At 42.3% G+C, this 16,881-nt stretch overlaps 1 protein-coding gene across 1 annotated transcript; it reads right to left on the bottom strand.

Annotated features, from left to right (window-relative positions):
* Nucleotides 1-2,446: 2,446 nt before the first annotated feature.
* galnt12 (UDP-N-acetyl-alpha-D-galactosamine:polypeptide N-acetylgalactosaminyltransferase 12) lies at nucleotides 2,447-15,069 on the bottom strand. Its single transcript, XM_063899470.1, has 10 exons — nucleotides 14,115-15,069; nucleotides 13,410-13,579; nucleotides 12,182-12,371; nucleotides 11,753-11,938; nucleotides 11,186-11,303; nucleotides 10,547-10,723; nucleotides 7,628-7,759; nucleotides 7,138-7,251; nucleotides 6,275-6,430; nucleotides 2,447-5,736 (listed from the first exon to the last, which is right to left on the bottom strand). Exons 1-10 carry the CDS (start codon nucleotides 14,465-14,467, stop codon nucleotides 5,599-5,601), a joined length of 1,734 nt encoding a protein of 577 aa, XP_063755540.1. The 5' UTR covers nucleotides 14,468-15,069; the 3' UTR covers nucleotides 2,447-5,598.
* Between the last annotated feature and the right edge of the window lie 1,812 nt (nucleotides 15,070-16,881).

The raw sequence follows: 16,881 nt of genomic DNA, 5'->3' as shown, positions 1-16,881 counted from the left end.
TCTGGAGAAAGATTGCTGGTATTTGAACTCGACATCCAAACATCTACCCCCCTCTAGATTAACTGTCCTTTTCACTCCTTCTTTCGTGTGCACGAGCATGAACTCCCTGACTGGCTGATTGCGTAGGATAGTGTTTACCACAGAGCCCTATGGCCACAGATCCTTTGAAGTGCACTAGGAAAAGATATTTGCTGAATTTGACCAAATGTGTACTAAAATGACAGCACCTTTAAGAATATGAAACATTTGACCAGATTATTCTTTACATTTTTTATAGACGTTCCTTTTTATTCCTTTCTGTGACAAAGTGGTATTATGGCTTTTTGTGTTTCACATCCTTATATGAAATATATAATTCAATCTGAGAGGATGCCTGTCTTTTCACAGCTGCAGTTATTCTGAATGCCTTTAGTGAATAGCTGCCAAGTTAAATTCCATTCTAATTTCCTTTCTTCCTGGAAAAACTACCAAATAGAAATCCAACAAGCAAGTAAATAAAATTGCAGCATTGCTCAGACGCAGCTGATTAACTGTATACTTATGGTTATTTTAACTAATTAACAACAGAGACTTCAGGGAAGCTTTGCTTCTTTATTCTCTACAAGATCTGCCTAATCAGATGCCAGGCTCTGGCGCTGGATAAGAAATGCAATGCTATCTCTGTATCTAGGCCTTACATGTTTACTGCACCGTCTGGAGTCCCTCCTGAAAGTGAAAGTGTGTCATCTAATGTATGCAGCCAACAGTCGCTGTTCCTGAGCTGTTCTGGGTACTGGGGATTACATAAACTAAACAGATATGCAGCGTGCAAATGGCCTCCTGTCAGAGTGTGTGCCGCTCTTATACGGCTCCTCTCGCTCGCAACTGAAGTCATAGCATCTCCAAAGACTTGCACTATGGGGAGACTTGTTTTGCATTATCATTAAAGACACATATGGGGTGTGGGGCAACGCAGCGCTGCATGTATGTCACACCGGATCAAAAAGTAGGCGAACGCTATGTGCAGATTGCAGCCTCTCCATGGGCGCATTTGCTGAATATCAGTATTTTTTCTGCTATTTTGTATGGCATATCGCACAGGGCAGCACCCAAAGATTAGGATGAGACAGTGCTAGAGACGGCAGCAACACAGCCTTCTGCAGTGCCTCTCATATTCCTAGGAAGCAGCTGAGTTAAATCTGGGTAGTAATTGTCAGAATGTGAAGATTTCTGGATCAGAGCATGTCACCCTGTACGAGGGGAAAACCAGCTCATGTCGAGTACAAATGTTCCCTTCTAATATTTCCAGCTGCGTGCTACACTAACTACTGAAATTGAAAAACACAATCCTACATGCGATACTATAATAAAAAGGGTTTAATTGTATTTTTACCATCCTACAGAAGCTTTTATGGCTCCTTCTTTTATCCACCGTTCACCATGCCATTGTCACTAAGACGCACACACTCCACATTCTCTGAAGCACACAGCGGAGCATCATCAATGAGTAATTGAGAGTGACTGCAGGGCAGAGCGTCAACACCAGGGGGAACAGAACGACCTGGCGCTGGCACCACATTTCACCATCTCACTCAGCAGCTGGTGATCAAACCAATCCGATATGGCTGGAAAACTCACTCCCCCCCCCCAACCCTCTTTTCTACTTCTCTTTTTATTCTCTCATTAGCCTCGGAGCAGCTTGATTCACGTCTCCATCGCAGCTAAATGTGGATGATAGCCTGTTTTTCTCCGATGAGTCACACTTAAATGGATACGCAATGATTTAGAGTGAGAGCAAAAGTATTTTCAGGGTTGCATTTGACAAACAAGATTTCCAGTGGTGATACACAGTTTTAAAAAAGGGGCCCTGTTAAGCTTTTTAGGGTTTTCCCTTTCCTGTAATTCTTTGTTTATGTTTGTGTGCATGTTAATGGTCTGCAAAGGCCTATATCCCAAAGTTCCCAGAGTTTCTCCCCTCCCCCACCCCTGCCTGGAACCTTTCCATTGGACTCCTCATCTAATAGATCTTATTTTCAAAAACCTTTTCACATACCTACTATCTTAAGTCAAAACACTATTAGGATCTGTAAAACTCTGCAATGTATTTCATAATACACTGCATTATTTATTATCAATTCTGGTCTATTTAAAAAAATATTTCAAACCTTTAATCGGGAAAATAATGTGTGAAACTATGAGCACTTGGGCATGTTACAATTACACCTTCCTTCAATAAGAATTTCAAAACAGGAGTAATTTCAATAATGGTTTTCCATTCAAGTGGTTAATTATATTTTACATGGTCTGTAGTCTAATTTAGGAGCCATCACTATGACAAGTACGTTTCAATTAAATATCAGTTTGCTGCTGTAACATGGTGACGTCACTCATAACACTTTCGCTTCTATTGGCTAGCGCTCCAACACATTGTACATTTTAGGTCAATGGGCGGGACATCTCTAAGCAGTGAAATTATGTCTGTCTTTAATCACAACAGAGCTGGCCAGCTAACCAATCAGAGCAGGCTGGACTCTGGTTTCAGACAGAGGGTGAAAAGAGGAGCTGCAGCACAGGCAGTATGAGAAAAATAAAGAGCTTTTTGAACATTAAAGCATTTCATAGTAGAAGGACAAAATACATTTATGAACCTTGAAAATGAGCAGCATAGGGCCCCTTTAAAGCAAAAACTCACACTCTTTTTCAACAGCATATTTATGTCTACTTACTTTACAATTAACAAACAGCTATAGGATTTCATTGACATCAGATATGGTCCGTTTAATGTATCCAACTAGTAAGCATTGTTAATCACATCCTTCACTTTCCTTTTTACAACATAAGGCCACTGGAGTTACTGACAGCATTATTACACCAGTCACAGTGTTGGATTCCAGCATTGTTATTCGTGCATGTTTACCACAGCTGAAATGTCTCCAGTGGGATTTGCATCATTATTAACAGAAGATATGTTCATGGTATTGGAAAGCATCCCTGCACGGTCCATTAATGTTGGGCGATAATCTGCTACTTTACAGGTTCAAGCGCTCCACAGATCCACGGAAAACCACAACTGTTTACGACCCGGGCTTAGCTGATATAAAAGCACTGTATGACCTGCCAGAGAGATATGATCCTCCACTGGAGAATATCAGTTTTATTGCAGCCAAGTGTCCTGTAACAAATTAGCATACAATGTAACTGCAGCGTAAATTGTATTTTACTATGGAGGACATGTCTGGCATAACAGATGGCCACAGGGGACAATAAATAACCCTTTTAATAACAGACAGAATATTTATACTGCACTCACAGGCTAAAGACACAAACTGATAGGAATGGAAAATCTGTCACTTCTTAAGTGTTCAATACATAAAGCATGAGCACTATATTAAAAGGGGAGATTTCTCCTGTTCGATCCAATCTCTGAGGGTTAACACTCGTGAAGCAGCTTTTTTTTTAGGTCTTAAATCCCAGCAGGGACGTGGCCCGGCCTGTGAACACCTAAAAAAACCCACCAGTTTTGGGTTATTTGATGTTCCTATGTTAATAAGAGATCAAGCTTTATCACCAAAAACATCTATACAATGCCGACACAGCTGCCCAACTCCTTCCCTTCATGGAGCGGGCTATAATCTCCTACAGTCATTTGGTCAATTCCACTTATCAGCTAGCTCTGTTTGCACTATCGTGTAGCACTCACACGCCCGCAAAAGCTTTTATGGATTACTGGGAACTTTCCCCCCACAAATTATGTCTGTCTTTCAATATTCTTGGATCTTCTTTTGTGCCTTTTATCCAGCACAGTTCAGCTCTCACACGACACAATGCCCTGCACACTGCACTAAATACAAGAAATACAGTAAAGCCCATCGTGCGCTGTCCCTTAAGGCTTGTATATGAGCTCATACGCACAGATGTTACACTGTTCATGCATTCATTCATAATATTTGGCAAATGAAAGGATTCCGATTGCACTGTGGGACTGGCAAAATTGGGTTTTCCCATCTTCTATTTATCCTTCTTAGAGTTTACATTCATGTTTCAGTACGATAGTTTTCCAACAAAGCTCCTTTCAGAGCAAGGGCCAGCAGCTTGTGAAGGTTAATGGTAAGGAGGAGGTCACAAATTGCTTCATTCAGGCTCCTCTATTATCTGCTCCTGCTACCAAAAAACTGTACTCTTGATGGTTTCCATCCATAAAATCAAACCTCAAGCAGACGAGTAACAAGTGCTCGTCTGAGGAGGATTGGGCTGGCGCGAGTCCCAAAGATAAGTCTTGTGCTGCACACACCTCTGACACGGAGAGGGAGAGCTGGTGATAAAGAAGTGGGAGAGGACCAGAAAATCAATCAAGAAGCCATCTGGCAGCCCGGCGCTCCGGAGACAACCAACAACTGTGTCCTCCTCAGCTGCGCCTCCCTCGGTCCCTCGCCATAGCCTGAGGGAGAGCCACACAAGTGACCGCAACAACAGGGAGATCTATAGCCGTCTGGTGCTGACGGATGGAAACAGGAGGCGGTGTGCACAAATCAGTACAACTACCAGAGTTGTACCTGTGCACTCGGGGGGGGGGGGGGGGGGTTTAGATTCAGTACAGAAACATCCTCCTCGAGGGATTTACATTAAGGCACTCCGTATGGACGTCAAGTGTACAAGTAAGATGGGGAAGAGGGTGGTATTATTGCAATTTGCACTCATGACCCTTAAGTGAACACATTTCCACTTGTCTAAAATTAAAGTATATAGTATTTATAATTTAAAGAGCACATGACAGAGGCAAGTACATTACATTGAGAACAAGGTAGAAAAGAAAGTACAAAACCTCCCGATTTTCATTTTACCTCAAAGTTTCATTTAAACAGCAAAGTGACTTCAGTGAGAACCGAGCTGGAGTCTCTGTTATCAGTAGTTAGGCGATTAAGCTAAAGAAGTACTGGGTACTGGCATAATGCCTGTGATGTAAGGCTTTTCCTAAGCCACTGCTGTGTAAGAGTATAAAGCACTAAAGATTCCTAACACAATACCTGAATATTTCTCCAACTTTCTCTCTACAAAAAGAGAACACAGTGAAGGAGAGGAACTTGCGGAGAGGAGCGTTGGCCCCCTCTACAGGAGAACTAGAAACATGTCAAATGCCTCATGATGCAGCTCTGCAAATGTCAGCCACTAGCACACACAGAAAGAGGCTCTGAGTTTGTTAGAAGAGATGTAAAACGGTTATTTTCATAAAGACATACGCAAAGGCATTTCAGTGCCCATGTATGCGTAAAGCAAGTGCTAAATTGAGCTTAAAGATTACACCACTAGAGGAGTGGGCAAAGGAGAAAACAAGACACACATCAGCATGTGAAATTGCAGGTTCTCAATAATTATCAAGTGTCTTCTTGATTAGAAAAATCAATACATATTTCAGTAGGCTCCTGTCTCCCAGCAACAGCATCGCAGAAAAAATATCCCCCTATATATTTACAAAGTACTTCAGAAATTAAGTACTTGTCGTTGGTATCATTACCAATTGGTCCATTGAGTCCAGCTGGCACACAAATGTGAGGAGAACAAATCCCTTCACAGGATCTCAGCCCTGAAGGAAAATCATAAATATCTTCTCGCTTGATACCATTACATTCTTTCCTCAAAGAACCACTTTTGGTGGGGGCTGTCGGAGCAGGGCTGGAGCGAGGGGGCTGGGGTCCCGTTTTCTGTCTTCTCTACTGCCTGGACACACTTCTGACTCAGTTCATGGTACAGGTTCCCGTCCTGAAAACACACAGGTGGACAAAATGCATTTTAAATAAACGGGATGTGCTGGTTAATCACTCCAATGGCAAGAGCCGTTAGAAAGTAGCTATTGTTTAAAGTTTCGTATCAGCCACACAACTGTGGAGTAGCTCTGCTATGTGCTTCACAAGACTTGGACATGTATTACAGCAGATTTTGTCCCTGGAAGGAACCTCTTAGATTCAATCCAGTAATGACACGTTGTTCAATATTAAGGTGTAGCAGATTCTAAGGATGTAATTCCCCATTGCCTGTGCTTAAAAACTACCAATCAACTTTGTCCCTTTTCTGGAATGGTTTACCTTCACACTCACACAGTAACAGTTTGACAGCGTCCGAGTTACTATGGAAACAGAGTGTTGAGAGAAACGTTTTCCAATACTTGTTGAACTTTTAGCTCTTAAATAAACAACATACAGGTTGCCATGTCCTCCTCCACTTTCACTGCCACCATGATGTCACTTCCTGTCTCTCCATAACACACACTCTTTTGGTGTAACTGGATTGACCTCCTTACCTCCCGGAGGACAAATTTCTGGTCTGCAGGTATGGGTTGTCCTCGTTTCCGACACAGCTGGAGAGTCAGGTAGGTGCTGATGGGGTCACCCACAATGCACCCGGCAGGTTCCCTGGTGTTATAGCGGATCTCCCCCTCTGTGGAGTATTCAAAGAACTGCAGGGGGAAGAAACACACCAAATCTCTCACGCAAATGATGTAATGTAAAAATCAACTTGTGTTCATTCATGGGTTCATTTTTCACTTAAATTAAACTGATTAGAATATAGCAAAACCTAAATGGGTTGTGTTTCCGTTATGTCGAAGAAGGTCATTTTTAGTCACATGCCCATGTATGTGTGCATGTTTATGTGTGAAGAAAACAAAGGCACGCAGCAAGAAGGCTAACGGACACAGCATACTGAGAGAGAGTGACCCTACATTTCCACACATACAAACATGTGTAATGCAGGTGTGTGTGTGTGTGTGTGTGTTCAGTGTGAGTCTACATTATGCAGTCCCGTTATGCAAACAGCAAATGCATTGGTTCCTAGGAGACATCAGTGTGTGTGTACAGAGGGCTGCTGGAGTAACAGTGGTTCATTTCAGCTTCCTTAACCACAGAGGATAAAGGTGTATCACAAAGGGCAACACATCATTTATTCAACCCGGGAAAAGGCAAACTGGTTCCCTAATGCAAGATTTGTAAGACAGCAACACAACAGCATTACAAACCTGTGTTAGGTTGAGATGACTGAAGTCTTAGAAGTGATGATACTGACGAAAACTTTTCACAATGCTAAAAGGAAGACGGTTAATGCCCATTGCAACACACTGAAGTCACCTTTTTATGGCTAGTGGCCTGAGAGACTGCCTTGCATTACCTGGTTCTGACCCATGCCGTGACACTGGTACAGGATGACTCTCTGTCCCACCACCATGTGTTCGTCTGAAGGGTTGTAGTCAAAGCAGTAGTTGGATTTGCTGCCGCTCTTCAGCTGTAATGGAGAAAAACAAAGTAGGACAATAAAACTTTGAAATTAAATGAAGCTGAAAGACTCCTAGACCAACTGCACAATTTCACTTGAATGTGGAGGTACATAAACGTGCGTCTACATACATATTTTAAAAATGTCCTTCTTTTATATAACTTTTTTCGTGCAAAAAATGAAGATATTACAACTTCACTTTAAATATAGCTTCATCTGATTATTTGCATGTGTGCACCGATACCCGTGTTTGTTTGTACTGCATGTTTAAATAACCCCCCCCCGTAGGATAAATCTTCATTATAAAAAATGTATAATGTCATTGAACTTTCTTACAAAAATCGTACAAAAACCCCCCACAAAAGCTTCTCTGATGTGTTCTCACCATTCCAAACTGGCCCGGATGATCCTCTGGGATGCTGATGTCGGGGTAAATATTATCCAGATACCACCTGAAGTTCTTACAGCCCAGCTTCTCTCTGAGCTTCTTCCGCTCTGTCACATCTCCAAAGGCCTCCTTAAAATCAAAGACCACCGTGTATATCAGAACACTTCTGCCATATAACCTGAGAATCAAAACACTCGCATGAAAAACCAAATTGGTATGGTGTTCAATTTAAAACTTGTGTGGGCTCTTAATGCTGCAGTCAGAGAGGACACGCATAGGATAGTTGTGCTGGAGTGGTATACAACAGCACCATCTATAGTTGCTCCGTAGCTCTGCACAGCTACACATAGACTTTACTTGGGCAGGCCGCCCAGGTATATTAACGGGCGCCAAAGTATACTTCGCGACCCGCTTAGGTTTTTTTTTTTTTATCTGTCCGCGAGCACGACGCCATCCGCGATCGATTAACTACTGGACAATGATCTCCTCGCTCTACGCCTCCTGTACCTGTTCGCTCTGCTATCTTGTGATGGGTCTGCTACCAAGCGACAAAACAGAAAGGGAGACCTTACGAGAAATAGGGAAGAGGACGTTGGAATTCCCCCCCCCCCCACCCGTGCCCAGTCATCTGCACCCCCCCCCCCCCCACCCGTGCCCAGTCATCTGCACCCCCCCCCCAAGTATATTTCAGATCTGTGGGAAACACTGCACAGTTCTAATAATAGGACACTAACAAGGCTTGTTCAAAGTGAAAAAACAGACTCAGACTTCATCGTAAGTCTGCTTACACTTCCTGTTGTTTGTACTGAATGTTCAAAGGAGAAAAGGTACTATCACTTCCTACGGAATTTCCCAAAAGATCTAAACTTCTGAAAGGATGTAATAAAACATTTGTTCGACAAACATCGGAACAGACTAAACTTCTGGACTTTTCCTAGCAAGGACAGCCATGGCCTTTTGAAAGAGGATGTAGGCTCTTTCTTTCAGGATGTGGAGATAAAAAACGTATTTTCATTGCTGAAGGGCACGCAGAATTACTATGTTCAGCTGTGGGAACCCTTAACTCCATGGAAGTTGAAAAATATAGGCTCTACATGAAAGGAAATTATAAAATAGTTGTAGCGGAATGCTTTTGATCTACTCCTTCTTTCTGGTATTTGTGAAATAAACATTTTAGGGGTCAAAAAGTCAGACTATACCTACATCCTGGTCAATAAAGAGCAGGACGAGTATCCAAATGTGTCTGTGTATGTCAGTAAATGCAAACAATGTTGTACGTAAATACCTAGCAGTAGCTGTGAATACACACCACAGTAATAAGACTAGCGGTGTGCGATGCAGGGAGGATGACGGAGCATATGCTCACCACCCCTTCCCTGCTGGAGGAAGAGGTCAGCAGCTCTGCAGGATGACGGATGATGGTGGTTTGCCCAAACACAGCTTTAATTGGACCTTCGTCAATTTATTTTCTCAATAGACGGATTCCCAAAGGACAGAGTCAGCTGGGAGGACCGGTGCGGGCCACTACAGTTTATGGAGGCCAATCAGAGGCACATTTAGGACTAGCAGAGATAGCATTCAAATTACCACAAAGGGGTCACAAATAAGGACGTGTGAACAGATAATGGGAAATATTCAGATACAAGCTCACAGATCCACTTTTTTTTCTTTCGAGTGATGTCTGAAAACGATACACTTGCAATTCGACTCTAGTTTTTTTAGGGTGCACACAGCCTAATTACTTATTTACCAAGAGTTGTAAACATAACTCACATGGAGTAAACAGGAGACTGACTCAGCAAGTAGACATTTCAGCGTTCAATCATCCTGTAAGTTCTGTTTTGTTGCTTTTTTGGAGAAAGATGACAGTGCTGTTGCTTTATGACAGACTGGTAATATTAAAATGATCCATCAATATATACTGTGTTTAGGACTGACTCAATGGATCCAAAGACTAAAATGTGAGGGTGTGATGTAGACATAACAAACCTAAATTAATTATTAACACAAATAGAACTCTCTCTGCCTGAGTTTATCTCTAGGAAAAGGGAATGATACTTCCTGAAGAGAACAAAGGCAGATTTTTGTGTGTGTGTAGTGTCTGCTTTGACATTTCTGCCAGCCTCAAGTAGTAGGAAGTGGGAATATGCCAAAAATATCTTCAGAAAGTTACTTGGGTTGATAAATCTCTTCAAAAGGTTTGACAAAATCTCTACCTGTGTATATCGAAAACTCGCAAACTGCCAGAAGTGTCACGAAACGTATGAGATCAAAGCTGTCATAGGCAGCTTTAACAGCATCAGCAGAGTGAAACCTCTGGAATAAACATATTGCAGAATGCTGCATGAGCTGCATGAGCATGTGTCTCCCTATTAGGAGAGGAGTGTTTGTTTAGAGAGTTTGGTGTATTAGGTTTGCCGAGCCACTGCGAATTTGGCAAGACTACCTCCTCTCAGGGACATAAGTGCCACCTGATCTGTGTTTAGAGAGCCTCTCCTCTTAACTACACCGCCACACAGTGGCCCAGCCACACACACACACACACACACACACACACACACACACACACACACAAACAAACCAAAGCAGATGGGTTAATGCTGCTCTCACTCAAGGACAGGTGGGTGACACCTGTTGGCATGGAGTGACACGGAAAGGTGGTAATCACACACCGGAACGCCCTGACACCCCTGTCACCTTGCGTGTCTGCCACTCATGTATCCCGAGTGTCACTTAATCAGGGGAGCTTTTACACCACAGCGGGGGGGGGGCGGGGGACGGTGTATGTGTGTTGAAATGAATGATAAATCATCAGTTTTGTGCCGAGTGCAGCTCCATCTCCTAAATAATTCAGTCTTTATTATACTCAAGTGCAACAGTTGTATTTGATTCCACTCGCCATCTGCGCAGACTCACCAGTCGTGCGTGGGGGTTCCGATGGTAGTAGATGTCTTTGTATTCATCCATCCAGACCTCAGCGGCTCTCACACTGTTCGCCAGAGCTTTGCTCCGTGAGTAGGGGGCCTTTTTAGGGAACACGTGACCCACATGGGAGCATGGGTGGACCTCCAGGCTGCCTCCACACTGCCAAATCTAAAAAGACATCACAAACACCAGCGCCACAAGGGTTTAGTTAGCCACAGAGCCATGATTCAATCACTCGACACAAAGAACAGCCTTGTTTTGGAAACAGAGAACCAGTTTTGTTGTTGAAGAGAAATATTTGTTGGGGACTTCCTTTAGGACAAATTGCGGTTACTGGAAAAAAAAAAAGGATGTTCAGATTCTTAACTATACAAATATGTGGCCTGTTCACACTGGTTGATAGAATTACTACAGGATGTATTTTCAGCGGAATGATAAGTCATCACATGATGCACTTCTTGGTAAACCAGATCTGGATGCCATTCTACTGCTGTGTGTTTTAGTGCCAATTAAAATGTGCATATTTCATTTGAATATGGAGACAGTATATCAATTGTGCCTTTTTTTAACCTAGAGGTACACCCTTAGAACATGCAGAATACATGTACACATGCAAACATTATTTCTTACCCTGAAGGAGAACTCCAGGTTCTCTCCCCCCCACACCTCCATGCCTGTGTCATACGTCCCCAGGTAATGGAAGTAGTTCTTGCTCACAGCAAACAGACCACCTGCCATAGTTGGAGACCTGAGGGCGAAAACACATCACAAGATTATTTCCCTGCATCTTATAAATTAGGATTCTTCTGGATGAGAGAGCTTAAACCCAGTATCTGCGCAAATACAAATTGAATGACTTTTAAGACCTTTTTAAATCATTTCCACATGCCTGTCTGCTACCTAGCCTCATTGCACTGGAGTGCGGCACAATCTGCTGGATGACAGCTGTGAGTACCAACAATATCCATGTTTGTTTACATTTCCTGAGGAGACAGGCTGTCAGTGTTGCCAATTTAACAACTTCTAAGCTAGATTTAGTGACTTTTGTAGCTAATATTGCTAGCTATTTTCATTAGAAAAGGGTTTTCAACTTTTCAAAATGACCCGCCGTAGCGTTAAATTGTATAACTGAAGACCAGCCGGAACCCTGTTAAAAATGATTCATGTGACTTTTTCTCCCAGAGTCCAAAAACCCACCTGATGACATCAATAGCCGATCGGCGGCGTTTCTGTTCATATTCTGGGACAGTGTGCCAGGTAAAGACCAAACGCCAATCAAAGCCTCCAATCTGAGGTTCACCAGAGTTCCCTAAATACTGGAAGGTGTTCCAGTCGATCACATCAATGACAGGACACACCACCGCCGAAGGCTCCTCTTTGATCCTGGAGTAGAAAGAGGAGGAAAGCTCTTGACAGGAATAAAGTAGTTTTACAAAGCAACACTATGGCCCTGCTTCAAAGAGAGCCCAGTTACTGAGTCAGATAAATAACAGCTCTCCTTTAGCAGACTGGACGATTTTCAGTCCTTCCTTCTGTTACACTTTAGTTAGGCCTTTCCAACCACAAAGCCACAATGACAAAATACTCGAGAGGAAGAGTCCATCTCCCTGCTCAGGGTTTTCTAACCTGTGAAGCAGAGGCTCTAACCAGCCTTCATGACACTCGCAGTGACAGTCCAAGAAGGTCAGCACATCACCCGTGGTAGTGGATGCCCCTAGCAACCGGGCACGCACCAACCCCTCCCTCTTGGTGGCCCGGATCAAACGCACCTTCCTCAAACCTGAGATGTGCTGCTCCAATGGCCCCTTCAGATGATCTTCCGGAAATAAAACAAATAAACATCTGATAAATTGGGATTGAAAACCGTTGTGTGTTCACTTCAAACATTAACAAGAACAGGTATGAAAACAAATACATTCTGCTGCCAGCTTTTGATAGCAGCTTATAAAGCTGATTAACAAAGAAAGGAAAACAGTGTTCTTGACACAATAACTACATTTAGATCATCCATCGGGTGCTTTGTTGCTGGAATTACACAACAGTGCATTGACGGGTTTGATTAGTAAAATGCGCTTTGGTAAGTTAATCCTTTGTCCTTAAACAGACTGTCAGCACTCACGCTGTTTTGATGGTAGTAAGAGTTTATGTTGATTTATATGAAAGGATATGTGATTGTGAAAACACACCACCTCTTCAACTGAAATGATCTTTGGGTGGATTTGTTCACCACAGTGTATATGCAGCCCATGCTAGCACAGAGGGTGAGGCCGGCATTGCCTAATTCACAAGACCACGAAGCCAAAATGGTTTTGAACCACTCCCTAAAATGTGTCAGCTCTTCACAGTTAATCTGTGTACAAAAAAATAAAACAATGGAGGACTTCAAATTAGTGACAAAGCATCTCTCGAGTTTGCGTTTAACCGGCCGCAGAAGGCTTCGATTTCTCTCCATGCAATTTGAACACTGTGTTTGAAACAACTCTTCCAATGTACAGGTGTACTGTTATTAATTATTACTTCATCATTTTGCAAGATGTTTTTGTTTCTTTATTGAAGATGAATAAAAAACCAGCCCTGATATCTATGATTCTTTATGGATGTGTATAAAGTGTACCTACATTCACTACCTGTCACTACCTTGCTGTATCTCTGTTTGGATTTCCTAATTGCCAGCATGTCAGTGTGTCCTCCTCCCTTCAATTTATCTGACAAACTGATGATTGCTACCCTGTCTGCTCCACGACTTGTGTGACAACCTCTCTGTCCTTTCTGACTGTCACTCAGCCAGCCTGACTGCCCCCAGCCCCTGTGCTTGTCCATCAGTCTGTCTCCCTCCATCAGTCCATGTTCGTACCTCTGTCGCTGTAGTCGTCCACCAGCACCACCTCTTTCAGAAGGATGTCGGGCGACGTCTCCAGCACGCTGTGGACCGTCCTCAACAGGGTGGACCAGGCCTCGTTGTAGAAGGTGATGACAACGGAGGTCGTTGGAAGGGACCTGTAGTCATACTCCACCTCTTTGCAACTGCAATGTGTTAGATATAAGGATTCATATTGAAAGGGAGGGAGTGGATGTGGGTACCTAGGTTAAAACTGCACAGTTGAAGGAGGCAGTAGCATGGAGTTTAAACGCCAAACTAAATAATAGTATCTATAGATATGGCAAGCTTCAGTTACACCCTAATAGCAAATACTAGTTAATTATTCTCTTTTAGAAAAACAATGGCAGTTAGTCAGCTGGATTTTAGCTTCTGCATGGCATCCACAGTGTAAAACATCCCCTTGAACTTTATAAAAGTGTGTTTTGGTATAAAGTTTGACACTTCTCAATTAGCCCCAGATAATAAACTCAGTGTCTATAAGATATGGCAAGCATCAGTAGTTACACCCCAAAGTAAATGACAGTAGCCTACTACTTATTGTTTCCTTTAAGAGAAACAGTGGCAAGTAGTGAGCTGGATTGTATCTTTTGCATGGCATCCCCGGTGTATAAAAGCCCTTGAAGTTTATAACGGTGTGTTTTTGGTATAAAGCTTGACACTTCTCAACTAGTTACTCACAGTGGGTTCCATCTCTCCGGCAGCCTGCGGTGTAGCGACACTTTATCACTGACATAAGTGTTAATCTGGTGCTTTTTGATGCTTTCCTCCTCTTTTCTCTTCTCCTCTCCTGTCAGACTCAGCTTGACAGCTCTCCCCATTTCACCCAGGGCATTTAAATCCAAGGGGGGCCTCTCGTACACGGGTTTCTTTAGCAATTCATTCCCCACCTCTCGCTCCCCAGGGGCCTCTCGACGGGTTGTCACACTCAAGTCCACGGAGTTGTGTCTAAAAAACACTAGGTATCCCACTAAAGTGACACTCAAGACGGAGAAAAGTATCTTGGGTCGGATCCTTCTTCCGCAGAGTGCCATGTTGTCGCTTCCTTCCTCGGTGCAAACTTGGATTGAAGTTTCATGCCCTGAGGAGCTGCACACAGGCACTTAATGGTGCTGCTGCCGAAAAAGAAGTGACCCTTTCACATTCACCAGCAGCCTCGTCACCTATCCATTTCGCTATTTCAAGTTTATTCTGTATTCTTTCAGACCAAACTAGTATCATTTTACGGAAAATAAATGAGTTTGCGTTCAGTCTCAAACATGTCTGACTAAAAAAAACTGTCGAGTTGTGCTTACCTTCGAGTTGTTAGTTTAACGGACGTCGCAGTGGAGAACTCCTCCTCCTCCTCCTCCTCCTCCTCTCTTTAACGGTGTTCAAAGGATACGTGTCTGAAAAGGATTAGCAAACGCGGATTTGACTAGTTATCTCGTGGGATTAACCAGTTAACCTGTACATAACCTCTGGAACCCCCCTGGAAACAAAGCAAATCTAGGTCAAATCAAAAAACCTGTACACTGTGTCTTTAAACAGGCTTTTCCTTGAGAACATTTACTGTTACAATCGATAGACACATGTCAACATGTAGCATCCAACTAATATCATGCAAAACCCTTTCAGATAATCCGTCTGAAATTTGCCGGCTACTTGAATTCGAAGTTAAAACTTTGGTCAAGTTAGCTGAGTTAGCAACGACGCTACCGGTACACGAATTTCAAAGTAAAACCCCACATTAAGCATGCACTTTGGTAACACTAAAGCTAAACATTTTATTTTTTCTTGGTTATTTCATTTAAAAAATGAACTGATGTTGTATTTGATGTATCCACCTAGTTATGCAACTTCACTTTACTAAGCTATTTCTCAACAATGCCCTTTTAATTAGAAGGCAAAATTGTTTAACCGGAAGTGTAATTTAGCAGCACCTGTAATTTGGCAAACTTGAAGTTCAACTGCAAATAGCTATGGACTGGTACATCCTTTGGAAGGAATCAGACCTATGGCATTAAATATTTAATCAGAAACAGACATTTTGTCTTTAATTTCTATGCATTTTACCAACTATCAGACTTGAATAATTGACCTCCGGTTTCCCTCATATGTAATAATAGCCTAGGATGGCCATGTGACTGTTTCAGTTCCCTTTTCCACCCTTTAAATGTTGGCTTTTATCTTTAAGCTGCCATTCATATTTCCACGATCCTGTCCCAGATAAGAAACAAACTCTTTATCCTCTTCACTGACCGTTCAAGAACCCATCCAAGATAGAAATCTTTTACCTTGGTGGTCCTATTTCATATGCAGCCAGTTGTCACTCACATGAAACTGATGAGAAAACTCTTGACACCAAAGATGAAATCTGACTCAAAATGTATGTTTAAGCAAATTAAATGCTAAATTATTAAGGTGATCCTTCAAGGTGAGAAGGTAATTTGAGTGGCATATAGTACATAAAAATACAAAGAGACATGGGAATGCAACAAGTCAACCGCAGTGTTGTAATATGTCATGGTAGGCCGGGCTTGTGTCTGTCGGGAAACACATTATTAATGTTACTGCATGAGGGCGTTTTCATTTAGGACCGGGTGATGGATAACATTTTCCATGCAACAGATATTTAGTGCAAATATATTAACAGGAAAATGAAACAATGGTGAACTGCATACAGTACATGTATGCACCTTTGGGAAAAGAAGGTGTGATCCTTGATGTTGTAACACCACTACTGGAGAGTACACCACTACAGTGTGTAGCCAGAGTGTGCAACACCTTTTCCCCTTTCTTTCAAGTCAACTTCCAGTGTTCATCACAACCATTGGTGTGTATAATAGTCATTTATAGAATTGCAAAATGTCTTCCATTATTTTTTCCTCTGAGACAATAGTTGTGCTGTGAACAACAGGGGGAAAAAACGGTTTCACACAAAAATACTGTTATAATCACATTGGAGAAGGTGATAGTACGCCACAATGAAGTCTATCTGGAACAAAAACAGCTAAACGTATAGTTGTTAAAGCACTTAATCTCTCTTGGAAAGGAAAAACAAGTCAAATAGCTAAGGTGCCATTAAGTAATCAAAGGCTTCAATGGGTGTGAATCAGATGAGGTTGAAGCAACACTTTTTGTGATCTGTGAAATTAAACTATAGAGACCTATACTTATTCAGAGTGTGAAAGGGAACAAGGAAAAGAAGGAAGAGGGAAAAAAGGAAGTCAAGGATAAGAAGAACATTAAATGTACGCAGCATGTCACATGAGGATGGCTGTGGTAGCATCAGGGCGATACAATAGTCAACCATAACTGTTTATAGCAAACAGATCATGAAGCAGTGCATTTTAGTTTGTATGCAGTAAAAATAAAACAACCACTCAACCCTGAATAACTCATTGTCAATGATTTGAATATACTGTATATAATTCGTCTTTTCTTTGGTGTGCTTTTTTTTGGCTCA

This window comes from Eleginops maclovinus, chromosome 13 (genome assembly GCF_036324505.1).
Source record: "Eleginops maclovinus isolate JMC-PN-2008 ecotype Puerto Natales chromosome 13, JC_Emac_rtc_rv5, whole genome shotgun sequence".
Taxonomy (NCBI): Eukaryota; Metazoa; Chordata; class Actinopteri; order Perciformes; family Eleginopidae; genus Eleginops; species Eleginops maclovinus.
The sequence above is the reverse complement of the archived record's forward strand: the minus strand, read 5'-3'. Positions and strand labels throughout refer to the sequence as shown.